The sequence below is a fragment of the Gadus morhua genome, chromosome 8 (assembly GCF_902167405.1).
Source record: "Gadus morhua chromosome 8, gadMor3.0, whole genome shotgun sequence".
In the NCBI taxonomy this organism is placed as follows: domain Eukaryota; kingdom Metazoa; phylum Chordata; class Actinopteri; order Gadiformes; family Gadidae; genus Gadus; species Gadus morhua.
In genome coordinates, this window is record NC_044055.1 from 1355192 (window position 1) to 1378584 (window position 23393).

Sequence of the window (23393 nt, forward strand, 5' to 3'; positions counted from 1 at the left end):
AATTATACTCGGAAATGATCGAACCCAAACTCAAATCTCGGTGGAACTGTTCAATTTGTCATTTTCACTTATATTTAGTTTAAAGAACGGTTGCACAGTCAACTGAAACAGTCTATGATGAACTGGTTCCATGGTGTAATGGTTAGCAATCTGGACTCTGAATCCAGCGATCCGAGTTCAAGTCTCGGTGGAACCTATTAGAGCAGTGTAGCATTAGACGACGGCTCTACGCTGTGTCCCTCATCCATTTTTCCAACACCGAGACTTTAAACACTTTTTCAAAAATTCTCTCTTGCCCATATTTAGTCTCGACCACATTTCGGAAAAAATAAAAAGTATTTTAGAGGTTGCTAAGCTGATGGGGTGGCCGAGTGGTTAAGGTGATGGACTGCTAATCCATTGTGCTCTGCACGCGTGGGTTCGAATCCCATCCTCATCGTTTGCACCATTCTTACATAAGTACATCGTCTTCCATTTCATGGAAAAAAGTACAATGAATCAGGGACGTTTTGCACTGTTTTCCTTTCATTTCAATTAATTGTAGCCTAGAGCACAACCTTTACTGCCAAAAAATACCGACACTGATCTTGAAAGTTCTCATTCGCTAAAGCAAGAGTCTTGTTCATTCTCTATGGTCTGAACCACGGTTAAATATTTCACTTCCGCCAAAATGTAGTCTAGGGCACAATATTTACAGAAAAGAAAACAGAGACACTGATTTCTAAAGTCCTGAGTCCCTGTGGCATTCGAAAAAGCATACCAATGCATTGGCCGGGAATCGAACCCAGGTCAACTGCTTGGAAGGCAGCTATGCTCACCACTATACCACCAATGCCACAATGACATAAATTATACTCGGAAATGATCGAACCCAAACTCAAATCTCGGTGGAACTGTTCAATTTGTCATTTTCACTTATATTTAGTTTTAAGAACGGTTGCACAGTCAACTGAAACAGTCTATGATGAACTGGTTCCATGGTGTAATGGTTAGCACTCTGGACTCTGAATCCAGGGATCCGAGTTCAAGTCTCGGTGGAACCTATTAGAGCAGTGTAGCATCAGACGACGGCTCTACGCTGTGTCCCTCATCCATTTTTCCAACACCGAGACTTTAAACACTTTTTCAAAAATTCTCTCTTGCCCATATTTAGTCTCGACCACATTTCGGAAAAAATAAAAAGTATTTTAGAGGTTGCTAAGCTGATGGGGTGGCCGAGTAGTTAAGGTGATGGACTGCTAATCCATTGTGCTCTGCAAGCGTGGGTTCGAATCCCATCCTCATCGTTTGCACCATTCTTACATAAGTACAACGTCTTCCATTTCATGGAAAAAAGTACAATGAATCAAGGACGTTTTGCACTATTTTCCTTTCATTTCAATTAATTGTAGCCTAGAGCACAACCTTTACTGCCAAAAAATACAGACACTGATCTTGAAAGTTTTCATTCGCTAAAGCAAGAGTCTTGTTCATTCTCTATGGTCTGAACCACGGTTAAATATTTCAGTTCCGCCAAAATGTAGTCTGGAGCACAATATTTACCGAAAAGAAAACAGAGACACTGATTTCTAAAGTCCTGAATCCCTGTGGCATTCGAAAAAGCATACCAATGCATTGGCCGGGAATCGAACCCGGGTCAACTGCTTGGAAGGCAGCTATGCTCACCACTATACCACCAATGCCACAAAGAAAATTATACTAGGAAATCATCAAACCCAAACTCAAATCTCGGTGGAACTGTTCAATTTGTCATTTTCACTTATATTTAGTTTAAAGAACGGTTGCACAGTCTACTGAAACAGTCTATGATGAACTGGTTCCATGGTGTAATGGTTAGCACTCTGGACTCTGAATCCAGCGATCCGAGTTCAAGTCTCGGTGGAAACTATTAGAGCAGTGTAGAATCAGATGATGGCTCTACGCTGTGTCCCTCATCCATTTTTCCAACACCGAGACTTTAAACACTTTTTCAAAAATTCTCTCTTGCCCATATTTAGTCTCGACCACATTTCGGAAAAAATAAAAAGTATTTTAGTGGTTTTTTAAGCTGATGGGGTGGCCGAGTGGTTAAGGTGATGGACTGCTAATCCATTGTGCTCTGCACGCGTGGGTTCGAATCCCATCCTCATCGATTACACCATTCTTACATAAGTACATCGTCTTCCATTTCATGGAAAAAAGTACAATAAATCAAGGACGTTTTGCACTATTTTCCTTTCATTTCAATTAATTGTAGCCTAGAGCACAACCTTTACTGCCAAAAAATACCGACACTGATCTTGAAAGTTCTCATTCGCTAAAGCAAGAGTCTTGTTCATTCTCTATGGTCTGAACCACGGTTAAATATTTCAGTTCCGCCAAAATGTAGTCTGGGGCACAATATTTACCGAAAAGAAAACAGAGACACTGATTTCTAAAGTCCTGAATCCCTGTGGCATTCGAAAAAGCATACCAATGCATTGGCCGGGAATCGAACCCGGGTCAACTGCTTGGAAGGCAGCTATGCTCACCACTATACCACCAATGCCACAATGACATAAATTATACTCGGTATATCGAACCCAAACTCAAATCTCGCTGGAACTGTTCAATTTGTAATTTTCACTTATATTTAGTTTAAAGAACGGTTGCACAGTCTACTGAAACAGTATATGATGAACTGGTTCCATGGTGTAATGGTTAGCACTCTGGACTCTGAATCCAGCGATCCGAGTTCAAGTCTCGGTGGAACCTATTAGGGCAGTGTAGCATCAGACGACGGCTCTACGCTGTGTCCCTCATCCATTTTTCCAACACCGAGACTTTAAACACTTTTTCAAAAATTCTCTCTTGCCCATATTTAGTCTCGACCACATTTCGGAAAAAATAAAAAGTATTTTAGAGGTTGATAAGCTGATGGGGTGGCCGAGTGGTTAAGGTGATGGACTGCTAATCCATTGTTCTCTGCACGCGTGGGTTCGAATCCCATCCTCATCGTTTGCACCATTCTTACATAAGTACATCGTCTTCCATTTCATGGAAAAAAGTACAATGAATCAAGGACGTTTTGCACTATTTTCCTTTCATTTCAATTAATTGTGGCCAAGAGCACAACCTTTACTGCCAAAAAATACAGACACTGATCTTGAAAGTTCTCATTCGCTAAAGCAAGAGTCTTGTTCATTCTCTATGGTCTGAACCACGGTTAAATATTTCAGTTCCGCCAAAATGTAGTCTGGAGCACAATATTTACCGAAAAGAAAACAGAGACACTGATTTCTAAAGTCCTGAATCCCTGTGGCATTCGAAAAAGCATACCAATGCATTGGCCGGGAATCAAACCCGGGTCAACTGCTTGGAAGGCAGCTATGCTCACCACTATACCACCAATGCCACAATGACATAAATTATACTCGGAAATGATCGAACCCAAACTCAAATCTCGGTGGAACTGTTCAATTTGTCATTTTCACTTATATTTAGTTTAAAGAACGGTTGCACAGTCAACTGAAACAGTCTATGATGAACTGGTTCCATGGTGTAATGGTTAGCAATCTGGACTCTGAATCCAGCGATCCGAGTTCAAGTCTCGGTGGAACCTATTAGAGCAGTGTAGCATTAGACGACGGCTCTACGCTGTGTCCCTCATCCACTTTTCCAACACCGAGACTTTAAACACTTTTTCAAAAATTCTCTCTTGCCCATATTTAGTCTCGACCACATTTCGGAAAAAATAAAAAGTATTTTAGAGGTTGCTAAGCTGATGGGGTGGCCGAGTGGTTAAGGTGATGGACTGCTAATCCATTGTGCTCTGCACGCGTGGGTTCGAATCCCATCCTCATCGTTTGCACCATTCTTACATAAGTACATCGTCTTCCATTTCATGGAAAAAAGTACAATGAATCAGGGACGTTTTGCACTGTTTTCCTTTCATTTCAATTAATTGTAGCCTAGAGCACAACCTTTACTGCCAAAAAATACCGACACTGATCTTGAAAGTTCTCATTCGCTAAAGCAAGAGTCTTGTTCATTCTCTATGGTCTGAACCACGGTTAAATATTTCACTTCCGCCAAAATGTAGTCTAGGGCACAATATTTACAGAAAAGAAAACAGAGACACTGATTTCTAAAGTCCTGAGTCCCTGTGGCATTCGAAAAAGCATACCAATGCATTGGCCGGGAATCGAACCCAGGTCAACTGCTTGGAAGGCAGCTATGCTCACCACTATACCACCAATGCCACAATGACATAAATTATACTCGGAAATGATCGAACCCAAACTCAAATCTCGGTGGAACTGTTCAATTTGTCATTTTCACTTATATTTAGTTTTAAGAACGGTTGCACAGTCAACTGAAACAGTCTATGATGAACTGGTTCCATGGTGTAATGGTTAGCACTCTGGACTCTGAATCCAGGGATCCGAGTTCAAGTCTCGGTGGAACCTATTAGAGCAGTGTAGCATCAGACGACGGCTCTACGCTGTGTCCCTCATCCATTTTTCCAACACCGAGACTTTAAACACTTTTTCAAAAATTCTCTCTTGCCCATATTTAGTCTCGACCACATTTCGGAAAATATAAAAAGTATTTTAGAGGTTGCTAAGCTGATGGGGTGGCCGTACCTGCGGGTTTTCGGACTGCCTCCGAGGTCCGAACACATTACAAAAGGTCCGAACAAATCCGAACGAGGTCCTAACATGCTCCTAACCAGGTCCGAACATATTCCTTCAGAGATCAAAGAGTTTCGAATGAGATCCGAACACAGTTCCGAACAGTATAGGTCACGTGACGCGGGAGGGGCGGGAATATACGATGAACATCGCGTTAGAGTCGCAGCCATTTTTTCCACCGCTTGCGGGAGATAAAACATCGGTAGAAAGGTAATAACGTATTTATTTGTCGTATAAACGAAATAGTTGTGCCAAGTTTCATCCCCTCCGGTAATGGAGTCTTGTTATGTGCTTGAACAGCGCAAACAGGTGTATGAAACAAGTTTAATTGTGCCAAGTTTAATTATTAACAATAATGATCCTTGCCAAGTTTCATCCCCTCCGGTAATGGAGTCTTGTTATGTGCTTGAACAGCGCAAACAGGTGTATGAAACAAGTTTAATTGTGCCAAGTTTAATTATTAACAATAATGATCCTTTAGTTTGCCTGCTTTTATTTTGTGAAGCACTTTGTGCTACAATGTCTTCGTATGAAAATATTGATTGATTGAATAATACAAATAATGATGATAACATTAATATTATTAGAACTTTATTTGTATAGTAATAAAACAGTAATGCAAAACATACCTACCCACCTACAAACATACATATATAAATACATACACATGTATCATTTCTACCAATCTGTCTGTCTGTACACACACATAGCCTAGCTCGACATTAACCTGTTTTACATTTGATGTTTGCAGATGAAGGAAGCAAAGCCTGATTCCTATTGGAGGGATGTATGCCTCAAGTATGCTCGGGGCCAATTCCATTTTACCACAGGCAAACGGCCAGGGGCCAAAAAATGGAAAAAGGCCTTAGAAAAAATAGATGCTTGCCCGCTGCAGAAGCAAATTAACACCAAGGATCTGTTTGGGAGAAGCCTTAAGTGCTCCTGTGGGTTCCACAAGGTAGGTGAAATTATTTACTAATTGATTGTTTGCTGGTTTGTTTGTTTGTTTTTTCCTCTGGTGGGCTTCAGTGATTTTGCAGTAATGCCTCTGATGTTTTCAAAGCCTGTTTGCTTTTTATTGATTTTCTTTTAACATGTCAGAATAAACACTATTCAATGCATCGTTCTATTTTGTGGATTTATTTATTGAACAATATGTATCTGTACCATTCTGGAGAAAACTAGTATAGTAGTGTAGGATTCTTAGTTGCATGTAGCATAGCATGGCCCTCTTTTTGTAACCCCCCCCCCCCCCCCCCCCCCAGCCAGCAGATCTGTCATCAGGCGCTGCTGGGTCTAGTGAGGCAGGAGGAGTTAAGACGGACGAGGCAGGGAGCACGGACGTAGGGAGAGGAGAGACAGAGGCAGCGAGAGGAGGCACAGAGGCAGCGAGAGGAGGCACAGAGGCAGCGAGAGGAGGAGAGACAGAGGCAGCGAGAGGAGGAGAGACAGAGGCAGCGAGAGGAGGAGAGACAGAGGCAGCGAGAGGAGGAGAGACAGAGGCAGCGAGAGGAGGAGACACAGAGGCAGCGAGAGGAGGAGAGACAGAGGCAGCGAGAGGAGGAGACACAGAGGCAGCGAGAGGAGGAGACACAGAGGCAGGGGCAGTCAACGCAGAGGCAGGGAGAGGAGACGCAGAAGCAGGAGAGGGAGTGCAGTGCTGCCTGTGCAACCTGCATGTGGAGGGAGACCGGTTCACCCAGCACCTGTCGGACCACCACACGGAGGAGCAGTGTGATACCTGTGGGGCCAAGGTGCAGGGTGCTGTTGGTCTTTTGAACCACATCGAAGTGGTTCACTATGCCTTCAGGGTACCATCAAAGCCGTCTCTGCCCCCTTCTTCATCCTGCTCTGCCGCGCCACACCACACGGCAGCTCCACCACCTGCAGCACACTTCAGGGTACCATCAAAGCCGTCTCTGCCCCCTTCTTCACCCTGCTCTGCCGCGCCACACCACACGGCAGCTCCACCACCTGCAGCACACTTCAGGGTACCATCAGAGCCGTCTCTGCCCCCTTCTTCATCCTACTCTGCCGCGCCACACCACACGGCAGCTCCACCACCTGCAGCACACTTCAGGGTACCATCAAAGCCGTCTCTGCCCCCTTCTTCACCCTGCTCTGCCGCGCCACACCACACGGCAGCTCCACCACCTGCAGCACACTTCAGGGTACCATCAGAGCCGTCTCTGCCCCCTTCTTCATCCTGCTCTGCCGCGCCACACCACACGGCAGCTCCACCACCTGCAGCACAGAGGGTCAACTGGAAAGGTTTCCTGCCTGACCAGTTCAGAAGGGTGATCCAGGAAGCCGATCAGGTCTGGGTTTCCAAATGCTTGTATGAGCCTACAGGCCAACTCAAGCAAAAGATCCAGGCCTGCTGGTTTCACCCTCCACTGGAGCCCAAACCATCCCCTCCTGAGCCTGGCTGGTACTTCCGGCAGAGGCTGTTTATCTGGGCACCGATGAGGATGTGGGGGATCCCCTCAAAGTGCCCCCAGTGTTCCTCAAAGATGAACAGCTCCGGGATTTACCGGAAGGTAAGGGAGGTGATCGACGTGGATAGCCGCTATTATCTTGTGGGAGCGGACTATCCACGTTGCTGCAGGTGCTCGCAGCCGGTCTGCCCATGGAGCTGCGACATGCTCTCGCAGCTGGATGTGGCACACAGGAGCCTGTTTCCCGCTGTCCTCACAACACAGCTGGCTCTGGATAGGAAAGTGATGACCTTCCTGAAGCCGAGGACCAGCGGGAACAGTTCCTCCTACCTCCAGTCTGCCATAGCGGAAGGTCACAGCGAGGAGTGGGCCCGGCAGACCATCCGCTACCTGGCTGACTGCGAGCTGCACAAAAAGATGGCTACATTTGTCCTCTCTGCAGCCATATACCCTCCTCCACCACCCTTCAGGCCCCTTCCACTCGCCCAGTGGTTTGAGACAGTCCACTCCAACGACATCCTCAGCCACGTGGAGGAGATGAAGGGTGTGATCACTTCAACCTATGGGAGAATCCTGAAAATGGACTCCACAAAGAAGGTGAGGGTTTCAACAGTAGAAAAATATACAAAATTGTATAATTACAACCAAACAGGAAATTGGTTTACTTCATAGTGCTTGTGTTTGTTTTACAGGTCACCAAGAAGCTGGCTGGTGAAATCGGGGACAGTGCCGCCTGGATGTCGAACATCGGCAACGAGTTTGGCCAGGTGTTGAACTCTGTGCTGACGGCGGGTGAAGGTGCAGGGTTAGAGGAGTTGTGCCAGGGCGTCGTCACCCGGTATAGGAATGCGGGCCAACCTGAACCTGAGGCCATCTATGTTGATCGGGACTGCTGCAGCCAGTCAGGTGTGTGAAAATTGCTCTCTCACTCACACACAGACACACAGACACACAGACACACAGACACACACACACACACACACACACACACACACACACACACACACACACACACACACACACACACACACACACACTTACTCACTCACTAACACACACACAGACACACTGTTGGTAGCATTTGTATTAAATGTATTTATTTAATACCAATGCTACTTTGGGGAGAAGTGTCAGGCAATTGGGAGTAACCACACAAAGGTGTTGTGGTCTATGGTATTAAGAATGGTTGTTTTTCACAGGTGTGTCTGCAGTGGCAAAACTCTTTCGCCCATGGAGGTCTGCAGTGCGCCTGGATAGCTTCCATTTTATGAGGCGCTTTAACTGCGGCCTCACAACCGAACACCACCCTCTCTATGGCACCTTTTGTGCCAAGCTTTCCGCCTGCATTTTTCTCTGGGACCAGGAGGATGTGCAACGCCTGAAGGAGGCCAAGAGAGCGGAGTGGAAGAGCAGCCACAGCGGACATACTCCCACTGACGACCAGCTCATGGCCACCATCAGCTCAGCTGAAATGAAGAGGCACTGCAGGAGGAGGACGCGTGGAGTGGAGGAGATGCGGAGCAGTATTTCAGGGCTCCTGGAATCTGTGTGGGAGCTCACAGACACCACAGGGCTGCGTCTGGTGAGCCATGACAGCATGCGCCACGTGTGGGAAGTTCAGCAGAAGCACCTGGAGTGCCTCCAAGACCCTGCAGGTGTTGCACTCTACACAAAGGTGGGGACACTCCAGAAGGGCGGCAAGGAGCTGGACATCCTTAGGTGTGGTAGGGGGTCCTCCTCCCTGGAGAGTTTCCACCGGCACCAGTGTGCTTTCATTCCAGGTACATTTGCATGTGTTGTGATTATTCAAAATAGCACAATTACCACTGACGGGTATTCATATGTATTCACTTTACAATAAGGGTTGACTGGACAGAGTGTTTTGTTTCTTAGGCTGGCGGTGCAATGCGGTGCACATGCAAATGTACATGCTGGAGGGTATATCAAGGTGGAACATGGGCCGGGCCAAGGAGGCAGTAGATGTGGAGGGGGCCTCCACCCTAAGAAGCTTCGATGTTCGGTTGATGTCCCACCTTAACAACCTAAGCCAGCGTGTGCATGGTTGTGCTCTGGTGCCAGAGTTCACCCTTCCTGGGAAACCTACTGGTAAGAGAGATCTCAGAGCAACACTGGTTGCCCGGAGTATTACATCCCCTCCTCTTTTTCTGCAAAGATTGTGCTATTCATGTAGGAGATGGATGTATGTACAGTATGTATGTCCTTTCTTTATCTTTGTGTTTATGCTGGTTACAGCGAACGCATAGCCGTGGAATATTTATTGGAGCAGACCAATAGAGGCGACCTGCTGGCTCCATCACAGGCCTCCATCTCAGAAATCCCCTTGCCGGTGCTGGAGGAGGAGGAGGAGGAGGAAGATGATGCCATCAGCATGCCTGCCATCAGCATGCCTGCCATCAGCATGCCTGCCTCTGTCACAGAGGTCAATAACATACAATAAGATAAATGAATGTAAAATTAGCATTGCTCACATATTAGAAACAAGAGTGTACATTTATTTGCTTGTTTTTTCTTTTTCTCTCATCACTTTTCAGACCAGCCAATGTGATTCGAGGGGCGTTCCGGGGTGGGACGCAGTAGATTCCCTTGCTGCCCACCTACCCGCATTAAACCGCACCATCACGGCCTTGTCAGCCAAGGAGGAGGCGGACATAGTTCGCCTGTACGCGGCTTTACATGCGATGGATCGGAAACCTTCAAGGTACAAAATAGTAATTATTATTATTATTACACCAAAATTAAACATACATTCCATGGAATGAATTAAGCATATGGATGTCTCTTTCACCATTCAGGTACACCCAGAAGGCAAAGAAGAAATCGCATGCGTCAGGAGGACCATGGAGAGCGCCGAGGAAGCCGAGTGGCTCTGCTCTTGGACAGCAGGCGGCAGAGAGGTGCTTGACCACAATTTGATATCATTTTATGAAATGTATTTATTATGTGTAGATTATTTTATTGAAATCCCTGTTGACATTGTCACTTGGTTCTTCATGACTTTATATCCTTGTTCACAGTACATATCATATCATCCTTCTCTCCCACAGGCTGTACATGACTCATGGCCAAGCAGCCCAGGACCCCGAAGTTCACAGGGTCTGTGAGTGTGTCTGCCTCAGACTCTTAAAAGAGTTTGAGCAGTCACGCAACAGGCCAAAGGACACAAAGGGGAAAACAATGCCCATCCCTCAGTCCATTGTAAGCGTGTACAGCCACATCAAACAGCTGCTGGAGGACAGCAGGGTTGTCTGTGATGACACAGACCTGGTTCTGGTGCCAGTAAACAACACCACAGTCTCTTCATGGTATGTGTTATTTCATTTACCTTTCCCATACAGTCAAGACAGTTTATAAAGATTTAACCTCAAGAAAAACCTCCACCTGCATGCTGGTTAGAAAATATGTAATAACCTTAGGGAGGGAGGATAGGCTTACATAAAATAATGAATGTTTGTGTTGTAGGCTGCTTAGGAGGGATAAAAGGAAGGACAGGGACATGCTGCTGCAAGGCACTGTACTGCCCAAACAGGTGCACCTGGCAGAGGAGCCTCTCCCTGCTCTGAACACCCTTCCGGCTGCCCCTGTGCAACATGCACATGGGGCAATGACATTTGAGGAGCCTGAAAATCATGAGGGGGAAGCTTTCCCCCGCCAGCGCACTCTAACGGCGAACAAGCCTCCGCCATCTCCACCTCCCCAGTTCCCTCCACAATTTGGGCCACTTCCTCCATTTCCTCATCTTCCCCCATATCCGCACTTTCCATTTCCATATCCTCATGCACCTCCACTTCCTCATGCTCCTCCATTTTACATTTCTACTCCATATCCTCATGCTCCTCCATATGCTCCTCCATATCCTCATGCTCCTCCATATGCTCCTCCATATCCTCATGCTCCTCCATTTCATGCTCCTCCACTTCCTCAAGCTCCTCCATTTCCTAATTCCCTATCTCCTGATGCTCCTCCATCCCAGCCAAGGCAACGCGCCTGGAGGCTCAATAAAGCTGCCCAGGAGGATGAGGAGCTTACGTCAAGGGGGGATCCGGCACGGAAGAGGCTGAGAAAAGAAAACTACCACTATACCTGCAAGGGGTGCGGTCAGGCCAAAAATAAGGTCACTGGACACACCCAGCTGAAGGGGCGGTGGTATTGTCCTGCCTCAGGAATGACCCTGGAAGAGTGGAGGAATAGTGTGTAGTTGCTGTCTTTCTGTCTGTCTCTCTCTCTGTTGTTTGTCTCTGTCTCTCTGTCTGTCTCTCTGTTGTTCGTCTCTGTCGTTAAAATAAAGTATAATAATTGTATTTGAGCCAAGAACAGCCTTCACGTCTTTATTTCATTTCCTCTTGAATACCAGGACAGTGAGTGTCATCCATAATTGAATGTGACTGTTAAAACTAAAGCCAGTCAGAATCAGAATAAGCTTTATTGCCAGGAAGGTTTGCATCAACCAGGAATTCTTTGTGGGTAAGTTGGTGCAGGACATGTAATTGCACAACAAACAGTCAACATAAGATAAATAAGACATATAGTATAACCATATATAAAAAGAAAGAATGTACAGAAAGTGTATGTGCAATTTGTAAAGATAATTGTGTGTTACTGTAACACAAGGGCTTTTTATGTTAATTAAGTGTGTAGTGGAGGAGTCCGTGTGTGTATCTGGGGGGGGGGACACGTGACTCGAGAACAAGCGAAGATGCAAGCGATATCACCAGAGCCCAGGTACGAATCCTGCAAAAGACATGAAAATTAAAGTGATGATACTGTGTGTAACCAATGTTGAAAAGATACGAGAGGGGATAAAAAATGATATAGTGCATGTTTTCCTCCTTTTTTCTCCTTTTCTTTCTCTCTTTCCCCCCCTCTTTCCTCTCTCTTTTTCCCTTTCCCCCCGGCCGGGCAGACCCTTTTGCCCCTTTTTTGGCCGAGTGGTTAAGGTGATGGACTGCTAATCCATTGTGCTCTGCACGCGTGGGTTCGAATCCCATCCTCATCGTTTGCACCATTCTTACATAAGTACATCGTCTTCCATTTCATGGAAAAAAGTACAATGAATCAAGGACGTTTTGCACTATTTTCCTTTCATTTATATGAATTGTAGCCTAGAGCACAACCTTAACTGCCAAAAAATACAGACACTGATCTTGAAAGTTCTCATTCGCTAAAGCAAGAGTCTTGTTCATTCTCTATGGTCTGAACCACGGTTAAATATTTCAGTTCCGCCAAAATGTAGTCTAGAGCACAATATTTACCGAAAAGAAAACAGAGACACTGATTTCTAAAGTCCTGAATCCCTGTGGCATTCGAAAAAACATACCAATGCATTGGCCGGGAATCGAACCCGGGTCAACTGCTTGGAAGGCAGCTATGCTCACCACTATACCACCAATGCCACAATGACATAAATTATACTCGGTATATCGAACCCAAACTCAAATCTCGCTGGAACTGTTCAATTTGTAATTTTCACTTATATTTAGTTTAAAGAACGGTTGCACAGTCTACTGAAACAGTATATGATGAACTGGTTCCATGGTGTAATGGTTAGCACTCTGGACTCTGAATCCAGCGATCCGAGTTCAAGTCTCGGTGGAACCTATTAGGGCAGTGTAGCATCAGACGACGGCTCTACGCTGTGTCCCTCATCCATTTTTCCAACACCGAGACTTTAAACACTTTTTCAAAAATTCTCTCTTGCCCATATTTAGTCTCGACCACATTTCGGTAAAAAAAAAAGTATTTTAGAGGTTGCTAAGCTGATGGGGTGGCCGTACCTGTCAGTTTCTGGACTGTCTCCGAGGTCCTAACACATTACAAAAGGTCCGAACAATTCCGAACGAGGTCCGAACACATTCCGAACGAGGTCCGAACACATTCCGAACGAGATCAAAGAGTTTCAAACGAGGTCCGAACGAGGTCCGAACAAGGTCCGAACACTGTCCGAACACTGATTCCGAATTGTGTCACGTGACCGAGGAGGCGTGGTTATCGCTTTAGAGTCGCAGCAGAGCTATAGAGAGATATATGTACAACTCTGAAGTCGCAGCCATTCTTTTCCACCGCATCACTACAGACTCGGGAAAAAGGTTTGGAAACTTGATTAATACTTGCATTTGCGATTGCATTTCTCGTCCCGGCAGCATGATATTCAACTTTGTATTTCAACTTTCTTGTTACCTGGCCACTTGGCCGCCACTTTTCTAACGGAGCTTCTGACTGCTGTGCATACTAAAACTGTGTGGCTACGGCCAGCAGTGTGGGGATATTGGCGATATGAAAGAATCAGAAGACCAATAATAACTTATTTATTTGCCGTTTAATGATGTCTTGTGATGTGAAATAATTGTGCCAGGGTTCGTCCCCTCCGGTAATGGACCCTCGTTATATGTTGGGGCAGAGTGCAGATGTGTCCAGACATGCTTATGACATGCTTGTGCCAAGTTTAATTATTAACAATAATAAAACAGTACTGCAAAACATACCTACTACGGCCAGCAGTGTGGGGATATTGGCGATATGATAGAATCAGAAGACCAATAATAACTTATTTATTTGCCGTTTAATGATGTCTTGTGATGTGAAATAATTGTGCCAGGGTTCGTCCCCTCCGGTAATGGAGCCTCGTTATATGTTGGGGCAGAGTGCAGATGTGTCCAGACATGATTATGACATGCTTGTGCCAAGTTTAATTATTAACAATAATAAAACAGTACTGCAAAACATACCTACCTACCTACATAAATACACACACACACACACACACACACACACACACACACACACACACACACACACACACACACACACACACACACACACACACACACACACACACACATTATAATAATTTCCTCCACTCTGTCTGTCTGTACACACACATAGCCTAGCTCGACATTAACCTGTTTTATATTTAATGTTCGCAGATGACTAAGACAGGAAAGCCAGACAGCTACTGGAGGGACCTCTGTATAAAATATGCCCAGGGCCTTTACCGCTTCTCGACTGGCAAACGGCCAGGGGCCAAGAAATGGAAAAAGGCCTTGGAGAACATCGATGCTTGCCCCCTGCAGAGCCATAGTGGTAGTAAGGATCTGTTCGGGAGAAGCCTTCAGTGCTCCTGTGGCTTCCACAAGGTATGTGAAATTATTTTCCCCCTGTGGGTTCCACAAGGTAAGTGAGTTATTTACTAATTGATTGTTTACAGGTTTGCTTGTTTCTTCCTCTGGTGGGCTTCAGTGATTTTGCAGTAATGCCTGATGTATTTTAACAACTGGAGAAAACTAGTAGTGTAGGATTCTTAGATGTATGTACCATGGCCTCTCTTTGTGAACCCCCCCCCAGCCAGCAGATCTGTCATCAGGAGCTGGGTCCAGTGAGGCAGGAGTAGTTGAGACGGAGGCAGGGCGAGTCCGAGTCGGCTCAGAGGCAGGAAGAGGAGACACGGATGCAGGGGGAGCCCGGTCCCACACAGAGGCAGAGGCAGGGAGAGGAGACAAGGAGGCAGGGAGAAGAGACACAGAGACAAGGAGAGGAGTCACGGATGCAGGGGGAGCCCAGTCCCACACAGAGGCAGAGGCAGGGAGAGGAGACAAGGAGGCAGGGAGAAGAGACACAGAGACAAGGAGAGGAGTCACGGATGCAGGGGGAGCCCAGTCCCACACCGAGGCAGAGGCAGGGAGAGGAGACAAGGAGGCAGGGAGAAGAGACACAGAGACAAGGAGAGGAGTCACGGATGCAGGGGGAGCCCGGTCCCACAAAGAGGCAGAGGCAGAGAGAGGAGACAAGGAGGCAGGGCCATCAGTGGCAGGACAGGAATTGCAGTGCTACGGGTGCAACCAGCTTGTGGAGGCAGCACATTTTTCAGAGCACCTGTCTGACCACCATACTGAGGAGACGTGTGACACCTGTGGGGCCAAGGTGGAGGGTACTGTTGGTCTTTTGAACCATATTCAACAGGTTCACTATGCAGGATTCGTTATGCCATCGATGCAAAAGCCAACAGTCCTAACATCGAAGCCAACGCCATCACCACCGAAGCCCACACTACTACCACCGAGGCCAACTCCATCTCTGCTCCCTCCTTCAAATAGCTGTGCCGCGCCATACCACACTGCAACTCCACCTAAACCAACTCCAGTAGTTTGGAAAGGTTTTCTTCCCGATCAGTTTCGGAAAGTCATCCAACCGGCAGATCAGGTGTGGATTGCCAAGTGTCTATATGAGCCTACAGGTCAGCTCAAGCAGAAATTTGAAGCCTGCTGGTTTCACCCCCCACTGGAGCCCAAACCCTCTCGTCCTGAGCCTGGGTGGTACCACCGGCAGAGGCTGTTCATCTGGGCACCCATGAGGATGTGGGGGATTTCCTTAAAATGCCCAAAATGTTCCGGGAAAATGAACAGCTCCGGCATATACAGAAAGGTCAGGGAGGTGATCGATGTGGATAGCCGCTATTACCTAGTGGGAGGGGACTATCCACGTTGCAGCAAGTGTTTGAACCCTTCCCTCTTAGTCTGCCCATGGAGCCAGGATATTCTGTCCCAGTTGGATGTGGCACACAGGAGCCTGTTCCCCGCTGTCCTCACCACCCAGCTGGCTCTTGACAGGAAAGCAGTGACTTTCCTCAAGCCAAGGACCAGTGGAAACAGTTCCTCCTACGTCCAGTCTGCGATGGAAGAAGCGCACAGTGAGGAGTGGGCACGGCAGACCATCCGCTACCTCTCGGACTGTGAGCGGCACAAGAAGATGGCTACCTTCATCCCCTCTGCAGCTGTCTATCTTCCTCCACCAACCTTCAGGCCCCTTCCACTTGCTCAATGGTTTGAGACGGTCCACTCCAACGACATTCTCAGCCATCTGGATGAGATGAAGGGAGTGATCACTTCAACCTATGGTAGAATTCTGAAAATGGATTCAACAAAGAAGGTTAGCTTAAAAACTATATAAAATATAACATGTATAATTACAAAACAGGAAATTGGAAGGAAGAAGGAAAAGAAGGAAACTTCTTAGTGCTTGTGTTTGTTTTACAGATCACCAAGAAGCTGGCTGGCGGGATCGGGGACAGTGCGGCATGGATGTCCAATATCGGAAACGAGTTAGGCCAGGTCCTGAACTCTGTTCTGACGTCGGGTGAAGGTGCAGGGTTGGAAGAGTTGTGCCAAGGCGTCGTCACTCGGTACAAGAATGCAGGCCAAGCTGAACCTGAGGCCATCTATGTCGACCGAGACTGCTGCAGCCAGTCAGGTGGGTGAAAATCACACACACTCACACACACAAACGCAATTGGGAATTTGCTTAATCATGGTGTAACCACACACAGGGTTAGGTTGGTCTATGTAATTATGCTGTTTTTTACAGGCGTGTCTTCAGTGGCTAAGCTGTTTCACCCATGGCAAACTACAGTGCGCTTGGACAGCTTCCACTTCATGAGGCGCTTTAACTGCGGCCTCACAACAGAACACCACCCTCTGTATGGTATTTTCTGTGCCAAGCTTTCCTCCTGCATTTTTGCATGGGACCAGGAGGATGTGCAACGCCTGAAGGAGGCCAAGAGAGAAGAGTGGAGGAGCAGCCACAGCGGGCATACTCCCACTGAGGAGCAGCTCATGGCCACCATCAGTCCAGGCGAACTGAAGAGGCACTGCAGGAGGAGGACCCGTGGAGTGGAGGAGACGCGGGGCATGATCTCAGGGCTGCTGGAATCAGTGTGGGAGCTGACGGACACCACAGGGCTGCGTCTGGTGAGCCATGACAGCATGCGCCATGTCTGGGAAGTGCAGCAGAAGCACCTGGAGTGCCTCCAAGACCCTGCAGGTGTGGCACTGTACACGAAGGTGGGGACACTCCAGAAGGGCGGCAAAGAGCTGGACGTCCTAAGGTGTGGTAGGGGGTCCTCCTCCCTGGAGAGTTTTCACAAACACCAGTGCGCTTTTATTCCAGGTACATTTCTTTTTTTAATGTTCTTTTCTGTTAGGACAGAGAATGTGTTGTAATTATTCAAAATAACAAAATGACCACTGTTGGGTATTCATGTGTATTCACTTTACAATAATGGTTGACTAAACATAGTATTTATTGTTCCTTAGGCTGGCGGTGCAATGCTGTTCACACACAGATGTACATGCTGGAGGGAGTATCGAGGTGGAACATGGGCCGGGCCAAGGAGGCAGTAGATGTGGAGGGGGCCTCAACCCTCAGAAGCTTTGATGTCCGCTTGATGTCCCACCTCAGCAACTTAAGCCAGCGCGTTCTTGGTTCCACTCTGGTGCCAGAGTTCACTCCACCCGGGAAACCTACTAGTAAGAGAGATCTCAGAGCAACACTGATTGACCAGAGTATTACATCCCCTCCTCCTCTTTTTCTTAGGCACCCCCCCTATTCAGAGGACATGCATTTCTGTTGCGCGAAGATTGTGCTATTCATGTAAGAGATGGATGTGTGTATGTATGTCCTTTCTTCATCTTTGTGTTTTTACTGGTTACAGGCGAGCGCATAGCAGTGGAGTATTTATTGGCCCAGACCAACAGAGGTGACCTGCTGGCTCCAAATCAGGTCCCTGAGGTCCCCTCGCAGGTACTTGAGGAGGAGGATGAGCCGGATGACACCATCAGCATGACTGACATTCTGTGCCAGTCAGCTGCGATAGGGGCTGGTGATCCTCCAGGTGCTGTGGTGGGTGACGCTGAACCCGGACCCCTCGTCACACAGGTCAATAACACTTTCTATAACACCTTACTCAAAAACACAAAATTTGACCGAAGTAAATGTGGTTACAGGTCTTCAAAATCCCCTTGCAGGTGCAGGTGCTTGAGGCGGAGGAGGAGGCAGATGACACCATCAGCATGACTGATCACACAGGTGATCCTCCAGGTGCTGTGGAGGATGACGATGAACCCGGACCCCTCGTCACAGAGGTCAATAACACTTTCTGTAACGCCTTACTCAAAAACACAATATTTAACTGACGTAAATGTGGTTACATTTTAATAAGATAAATGAATGTAAAATCAGCATTGCTCACATATTAGAAACAAGAGTGTACATTTATTTGCTTGGTTTTTCTTTTTCTCACTTATCAATTTTCAGACCAGCCAATGTGACTCAAGGGGCGTTGTGGGATGGGATGCGGTTGCTAACCTGGCAGGCTACCTAGTTGGCTTGAATCGCACCATCACTGCCTTGTCAATGAAGGAGGAAGAGGACATAGTCCAGCTATATACAGCTCTCCATGACATGGACAAGAAGCATTCAAGGTACAAAATAGTAATTATTTTGTACACCAGAATTAAACATACATTCCATGGAATGAATGAAGAATATGGATGTCTCTTTCACCGTTTAGCTACACCCAGAAGGCTAGGAAAAAAGGACAGGCATCAGGAGGACCATGGAGAGCACCGAGGAGGCCGAGTGGCTCTGCTCCGGGACAGCAGGCGGCAGAGAGGTGCTTGACCACAATTTGCTATCATTTTGGTTCAATACAAATCATTGATTAAGAGACAGCACATGTCACTGTGAAAAGTATTTATTAAGTGTTAACTTAATAAATAAAGTTAAATACTTTATTGCAATCCCTATTGACATTGTTACTTGGTTGTTCACGACTTTACATCCTTGTTCACAGTCCAGATCATATCATACTTCTTTCCCACAGACTATACATGACTCACGGCCAAGCAGCCCAGGATCCCGAACACCACAGGGTCAGTGAGTGTGTCTGCCTCAGACTGGCCAAGGAGTTCGAGCAGTCCCGCAACAGGCCGAAGGACACGAGGGGGAAAACCCTGCCCATCCCTCAGTCAATTGTGAGCGTCTACAGCCACATTAGACAGCTGCTGGAGGACAGCAGGGTTATCGTGGTCCAGACGGCGCTGGCTCTGGTGCCGGTGAACAACACCACGGTCTCTGCATGGTATGTGTTGTTTCATTTACCTTCCCCATACAGCCAAGACAGTATGTAAATATTTAACCTCAAGAAAAACCTTCACCTGCATGCTTGTTAGAAAACATGTAATACACAGTATGTAATAACCTTTGGGAGGGAGGATAGGCTTACACATATAAAATAATGAATGTTTGTCTTGTAGGCTGCTTAGGAGGGACAAGAGGAAGGACAGGAACATGCTGCTGCAGGGCAATGTTCTCCCTCAACAGCTATACCTGGCCAAGGAGCCTCTCCCTTCATCAAACACTCTCCCGGCTGCCCCTGTGCAACATGCACATGAGATGACATTTGACGAGCCCGAAAACCGTGAGGGGGAAGCTTTCCCCCGCCAGCGCACTCTAACGGCAAACAAGTCTAATGTCATCTCTCCGCCACCTCCACCTCCTCAGTTCCATCCACAATTTGGGCCAGCTCCTCCTTTTTCATATGCTCCCCCATTTCCCCACTTTCCATTTCCCCATGCTCCTCCTTATCCGTATGCTCCCCCCTATCCGCACATTCCATTCACCCATGCCCCTCCTATGCCGCATGCTCCCCCATTTCCATCTGCACATGATCCTCCTTTACCTCAGGCTCCTCCATGTCAAGCTCCTCCAGAGTGCCTTCCAGGTGCCCAGCCAAGGCAACGTACCTGGAGGCTGAACAAAGCTGCCCATGAGGATGAGGATCTAATGGCAAGGGGGGAACCGCCACGGAAGAGGCTGACGAAGGAGAAGTACCACTACACCTGCAAGAAGTGTGGCCAGGACAAAAACAAAAAAACCGGACACACCCAGCTGAAGGGGCGGTGGTACTGTCCAGAGTCAGGACAGACCCTGGATGACTGGAGGAAGAGTGTAGGCCTTTAGTCACCATTACTTGTCTCTCTCTCTGTTGTTTGTCGGTCTGTCTCTGTGTTGTTCGTGTCTGTCTCCCTGTGTGATCCCGACCAAGGCCTCGTAAGCCAGGCCGGTAAGTATTCTTTTTTTTGGATACGCCCACACCTGGTCCACTAGTTGGGTGTTAACCTGGTGTGTGTGTGTGTGTGTGTGTGTGTGTGTGTGTGTGTGTGTGTGTGTGTGTGTGTGTGTGTGTGTGTGTGTGTGTGTGTATTCTGTGTATTCTGTGTATTCTGTTACAATAAAGTTCAATCATTTTATTTGAGCCTTCGCGTTTTTATTTAATTTCCTCTTGAATAACAGGACAGTGACAGTGTCATCCATTGAATGTGATTGTGAAAACCAAAGCCAGAATCATTTACATTGACATTGATTCACAAAACCCAACATCTTTACTGCTCAATTTGAAATTAGTTTTATTCACTTGTGCTGCACAGATGTAGTCTCTCAAATAATTGAGGTTACCATAAAAAAGGAGGAGAAACATGATGGGGGGTGTTATTCACAGTTATAGACTGTTAATACTGTTGTAACTTTAAATGTAGCATATGATATTTTGGGTTAATTGAATATTGTATTATATTCATTTCATCATATTAAATGCATTCATGTGCATTATTGCATAATAACAGTGTTATGACTTTGGTGATTTGTATGGAAAATTGAGTTTGTGTGTTAAAAATGACTGCGCTACCCAAATTGCATTGCATGTATACTTCCGGAATGCGCTACGAGACGAGAGAGCAAGCGGAGATGCAAATGATATTGCCACAGCATCGGTACGATTCCCGCAAGAGACATGAAAATTAAAGTGATGATAAACCTTGCAATGAGTGCAGAACTGTGTGTAAACATTGTTGAGAAGATAAGAGAGTAGATAAAAAAAATATATAGTGTACGTTCTCCTCCTTTTTTCCTCCTTTTCTTTCTCTCTTTCCCCCCCTCTTTCCCCTCTCTTTTTCCCTTTCCCCCCCGCCGGGCAGACCCTTTTGCCCCATTTTTGGCCGAGTGGTTAAGGTGATGGACTGCTAATCCATTGTGCTCTGCACGCGTGGGTTCGAATCCCATCCTCATCGTTTGCACCATTCTTACATAAGTACATCGTCTTCCATTTCATGGAAAAAAGTACAATGAATCAAGGACGTTTTGCACTATTTTCCTTTCATTTCAATTAATTGTGGCCAAGAGCACAACCTTTACTGCCAAAAAATACAGACACTGATCTTGAAAGTTCTCATTCGCTAAAGCAAGAGTCTTGTTCATTCTCTATGGTCTGAACCACGGTTAAATATTTCAGTTCCGCCAAAATGTAGTCTGGAGCACAATATTTACCGAAAAGAAAACAGAGACACTGATTTCTAAAGTCCTGAATCCCTGTGGCATTCGAAAAAGCATACCAATGCATTGGCCGGGAATCAAACCCGGGTCAACTGCTTGGAAGGCAGCTATGCTCACCACTATACCACCAATGCCACAATGACATAAATTATACTCGGAAATGATCGAACCCAAACTCAAATCTCGGTGGAACTGTTCAATTTGTCATTTTCACTTATATTTAGTTTAAAGAACGGTTGCACAGTCAACTGAAACAGTCTATGATGAACTGGTTCCATGGTGTAATGGTTAGCAATCTGGACTCTGAATCCAGCGATCCGAGTTCAAGTCTCGGTGGAACCTATTAGAGCAGTGTAGCATTAGACGACGGCTCTACGCTGTGTCCCTCATCCATTTTTCCAACACCGAGACTTTAAACACTTTTTCAAAAATTCTCTCTTGCCCATATTTAGTCTCGACCACATTTCGGAAAAAATAAAAAGTATTTTAGAGGTTGCTAAGCTGATGGGGTGGCCGAGTGGTTAAGGTGATGGACTGCTAATCCATTGTGCTCTGCACGCGTGGGTTCGAATCCCATCCTCATCGTTTGCACCATTCTTACATAAGTACATCGTCTTCCATTTCATGGAAAAAAGTACAATGAATCAGGGACGTTTTGCACTGTTTTCCTTTCATTTCAATTAATTGTAGCCTAGAGCACAACCTTTACTGCCAAAAAATACCGACACTGATCTTGAAAGTTCTCATTCGCTAAAGCAAGAGTCTTGTTCATTCTCTATGGTCTGAACCACGGTTAAATATTTCACTTCCGCCAAAATGTAGTCTAGGGCACAATATTTACAGAAAAGAAAACAGAGACACTGATTTCTAAAGTCCTGAGTCCCTGTGGCATTCGAAAAAGCATACCAATGCATTGGCCGGGAATCGAACCCAGGTCAACTGCTTGGAAGGCAGCTATGCTCACCACTATACCACCAATGCCACAATGACATAAATTATACTCGGAAATGATCGAACCCAAACTCAAATCTCGGTGGAACTGTTCAATTTGTCATTTTCACTTATATTTAGTTTTAAGAACGGTTGCACAGTCAACTGAAACAGTCTATGATGAACTGGTTCCATGGTGTAATGGTTAGCACTCTGGACTCTGAATCCAGGGATCCGAGTTCAAGTCTCGGTGGAACCTATTAGAGCAGTGTAGCATCAGACGACGGCTCTACGCTGTGTCCCTCATCCATTTTTCCAACACCGAGACTTTAAACACTTTTTCAAAAATTCTCTCTTGCCCATATTTAGTCTCGACCACATTTCGGAAAAAATAAAAAGTATTTTAGAGGTTGCTAAGCTGATGGGGTGGCCGAGTAGTTAAGGTGATGGACTGCTAATCCATTGTGCTCTGCAAGCGTGGGTTCGAATCCCATCCTCATCGTTTGCACCATTCTTACATAAGTACAACGTCTTCCATTTCATGGAAAAAAGTACAATGAATCAAGGACGTTTTGCACTATTTTCCTTTCATTTCAATTAATTGTAGCCTAGAGCACAACCTTTACTGCCAAAAAATACAGACACTGATCTTGAAAGTTTTCATTCGCTAAAGCAAGAGTCTTGTTCATTCTCTATGGTCTGAACCACGGTTAAATATTTCAGTTCCGCCAAAATGTAGTCTGGAGCACAATATTTACCGAAAAGAAAACAGAGACACTGATTTCTAAAGTCCTGAATCCCTGTGGCATTCGAAAAAGCATACCAATGCATTGGCCGGGAATCGAACCCGGGTCAACTGCTTGGAAGGCAGCTATGCTCACCACTATACCACCAATGCCACAAAGAAAATTATACTAGGAAATCATCAAACCCAAACTCAAATCTCGGTGGAACTGTTCAATTTGTCATTTTCACTTATATTTAGTTTAAAGAACGGTTGCACAGTCTACTGAAACAGTCTATGATGAACTGGTTCCATGGTGTAATGGTTAGCACTCTGGACTCTGAATCCAGCGATCCGAGTTCAAGTCTCGGTGGAAACTATTAGAGCAGTGTAGAATCAGATGATGGCTCTACGCTGTGTCCCTCATCCATTTTTCCAACACCGAGACTTTAAACACTTTTTCAAAAATTC

The 23393-nt window shown here is 46.2% G+C and overlaps 3 protein-coding genes, 1 long non-coding RNA gene and 17 other non-coding genes across 21 annotated transcripts; 14 read left to right on the forward strand and 7 right to left on the reverse strand.

Annotated features, from left to right (window-relative positions):
* The first annotated feature begins 357 nt into the window (after positions 1 to 357).
* On the forward strand, positions 358 to 439 carry trnas-gcu (transfer RNA serine (anticodon GCU)). Its single transcript has one exon. It is a non-coding gene; the product is annotated as a tRNA-Ser (tRNA).
* Positions 440 to 763: 324 nt separating this feature from the next.
* On the reverse strand, positions 764 to 835 carry trnag-ucc (transfer RNA glycine (anticodon UCC)). The gene has a single exon. It is a non-coding gene; the product is annotated as a tRNA-Gly (tRNA).
* Positions 836 to 971: 136 nt separating this feature from the next.
* On the forward strand, positions 972 to 1043 carry trnaq-cug (transfer RNA glutamine (anticodon CUG)). Its single transcript has one exon. It is a non-coding gene; the product is annotated as a tRNA-Gln (tRNA).
* A 567-nt stretch (positions 1044 to 1610) lies between these two features.
* trnag-ucc (transfer RNA glycine (anticodon UCC)) lies at positions 1611 to 1682 on the reverse strand. The gene has a single exon. It is a non-coding gene; the product is annotated as a tRNA-Gly (tRNA).
* Positions 1683 to 2049: 367 nt separating this feature from the next.
* trnas-gcu (transfer RNA serine (anticodon GCU)) lies at positions 2050 to 2131 on the forward strand. Its single transcript has one exon. It is a non-coding gene; the product is annotated as a tRNA-Ser (tRNA).
* A 324-nt stretch (positions 2132 to 2455) lies between these two features.
* trnag-ucc (transfer RNA glycine (anticodon UCC)) lies at positions 2456 to 2527 on the reverse strand. The gene has a single exon. It is a non-coding gene; the product is annotated as a tRNA-Gly (tRNA).
* Positions 2528 to 2661: 134 nt separating this feature from the next.
* trnaq-cug (transfer RNA glutamine (anticodon CUG)) lies at positions 2662 to 2733 on the forward strand. Its single transcript has one exon. It is a non-coding gene; the product is annotated as a tRNA-Gln (tRNA).
* Positions 2734 to 2894: 161 nt separating this feature from the next.
* Positions 2895 to 2976, forward strand: trnas-gcu (transfer RNA serine (anticodon GCU)). Its single transcript has one exon. It is a non-coding gene; the product is annotated as a tRNA-Ser (tRNA).
* A 765-nt stretch (positions 2977 to 3741) lies between these two features.
* Positions 3742 to 3823, forward strand: trnas-gcu (transfer RNA serine (anticodon GCU)). The gene has a single exon. It is a non-coding gene; the product is annotated as a tRNA-Ser (tRNA).
* A 324-nt stretch (positions 3824 to 4147) lies between these two features.
* On the reverse strand, positions 4148 to 4219 carry trnag-ucc (transfer RNA glycine (anticodon UCC)). Its single transcript has one exon. It is a non-coding gene; the product is annotated as a tRNA-Gly (tRNA).
* A 136-nt stretch (positions 4220 to 4355) lies between these two features.
* Positions 4356 to 4427, forward strand: trnaq-cug (transfer RNA glutamine (anticodon CUG)). The gene has a single exon. It is a non-coding gene; the product is annotated as a tRNA-Gln (tRNA).
* Positions 4428 to 4603: 176 nt separating this feature from the next.
* LOC115549606 (uncharacterized) lies at positions 4604 to 5779 on the forward strand. Its single transcript, XR_003977794.1, has 2 exons — positions 4604 to 4862; positions 5404 to 5779. It is a non-coding gene; the product is annotated as an uncharacterized LOC115549606 (long non-coding RNA).
* Positions 5780 to 6173: 394 nt separating this feature from the next.
* On the forward strand, positions 6174 to 9354 carry LOC115548572 (uncharacterized). Its single transcript, XM_030363316.1, has 5 exons — positions 6174 to 7687; positions 7783 to 7996; positions 8290 to 8871; positions 8984 to 9196; positions 9344 to 9354. Exons 1-5 carry the CDS (start codon positions 7118 to 7120, stop codon positions 9352 to 9354), a joined length of 1590 nt encoding a protein of 529 aa, XP_030219176.1. The 5' UTR covers positions 6174 to 7117.
* A 301-nt stretch (positions 9355 to 9655) lies between these two features.
* Positions 9656 to 11459, forward strand: LOC115549589 (E3 ubiquitin-protein ligase Hakai-like). Its single transcript, XM_030364890.1, has 4 exons — positions 9656 to 9809; positions 9904 to 10005; positions 10156 to 10413; positions 10571 to 11459. The coding sequence occupies exons 1-4, from the start codon at positions 9790 to 9792 to the stop codon at positions 11304 to 11306; spliced, it is 1116 nt and encodes a 371-aa protein (XP_030220750.1). The 5' UTR covers positions 9656 to 9789; the 3' UTR covers positions 11307 to 11459.
* Positions 11460 to 12428: 969 nt separating this feature from the next.
* Positions 12429 to 12500, reverse strand: trnag-ucc (transfer RNA glycine (anticodon UCC)). The gene has a single exon. It is a non-coding gene; the product is annotated as a tRNA-Gly (tRNA).
* A 134-nt stretch (positions 12501 to 12634) lies between these two features.
* trnaq-cug (transfer RNA glutamine (anticodon CUG)) lies at positions 12635 to 12706 on the forward strand. The gene has a single exon. It is a non-coding gene; the product is annotated as a tRNA-Gln (tRNA).
* A 366-nt stretch (positions 12707 to 13072) lies between these two features.
* LOC115549568 (uncharacterized) lies at positions 13073 to 20119 on the forward strand. Its single transcript, XM_030364842.1, has 11 exons — positions 13073 to 13194; positions 14032 to 16030; positions 16138 to 16351; positions 16466 to 17047; positions 17194 to 17406; positions 17592 to 17815; positions 17905 to 18021; positions 18194 to 18360; positions 18450 to 18551; positions 18762 to 19019; positions 19195 to 20119. The coding sequence occupies exons 2-11, from the start codon at positions 15086 to 15088 to the stop codon at positions 19898 to 19900; spliced, it is 3528 nt and encodes a 1175-aa protein (XP_030220702.1). The 5' UTR covers positions 13073 to 13194; positions 14032 to 15085; the 3' UTR covers positions 19901 to 20119.
* Positions 20120 to 21771: 1652 nt separating this feature from the next.
* trnas-gcu (transfer RNA serine (anticodon GCU)) lies at positions 21772 to 21853 on the forward strand. The gene has a single exon. It is a non-coding gene; the product is annotated as a tRNA-Ser (tRNA).
* Positions 21854 to 22177: 324 nt separating this feature from the next.
* On the reverse strand, positions 22178 to 22249 carry trnag-ucc (transfer RNA glycine (anticodon UCC)). Its single transcript has one exon. It is a non-coding gene; the product is annotated as a tRNA-Gly (tRNA).
* A 136-nt stretch (positions 22250 to 22385) lies between these two features.
* trnaq-cug (transfer RNA glutamine (anticodon CUG)) lies at positions 22386 to 22457 on the forward strand. Its single transcript has one exon. It is a non-coding gene; the product is annotated as a tRNA-Gln (tRNA).
* A 567-nt stretch (positions 22458 to 23024) lies between these two features.
* Positions 23025 to 23096, reverse strand: trnag-ucc (transfer RNA glycine (anticodon UCC)). Its single transcript has one exon. It is a non-coding gene; the product is annotated as a tRNA-Gly (tRNA).
* Between the last annotated feature and the right edge of the window lie 297 nt (positions 23097 to 23393).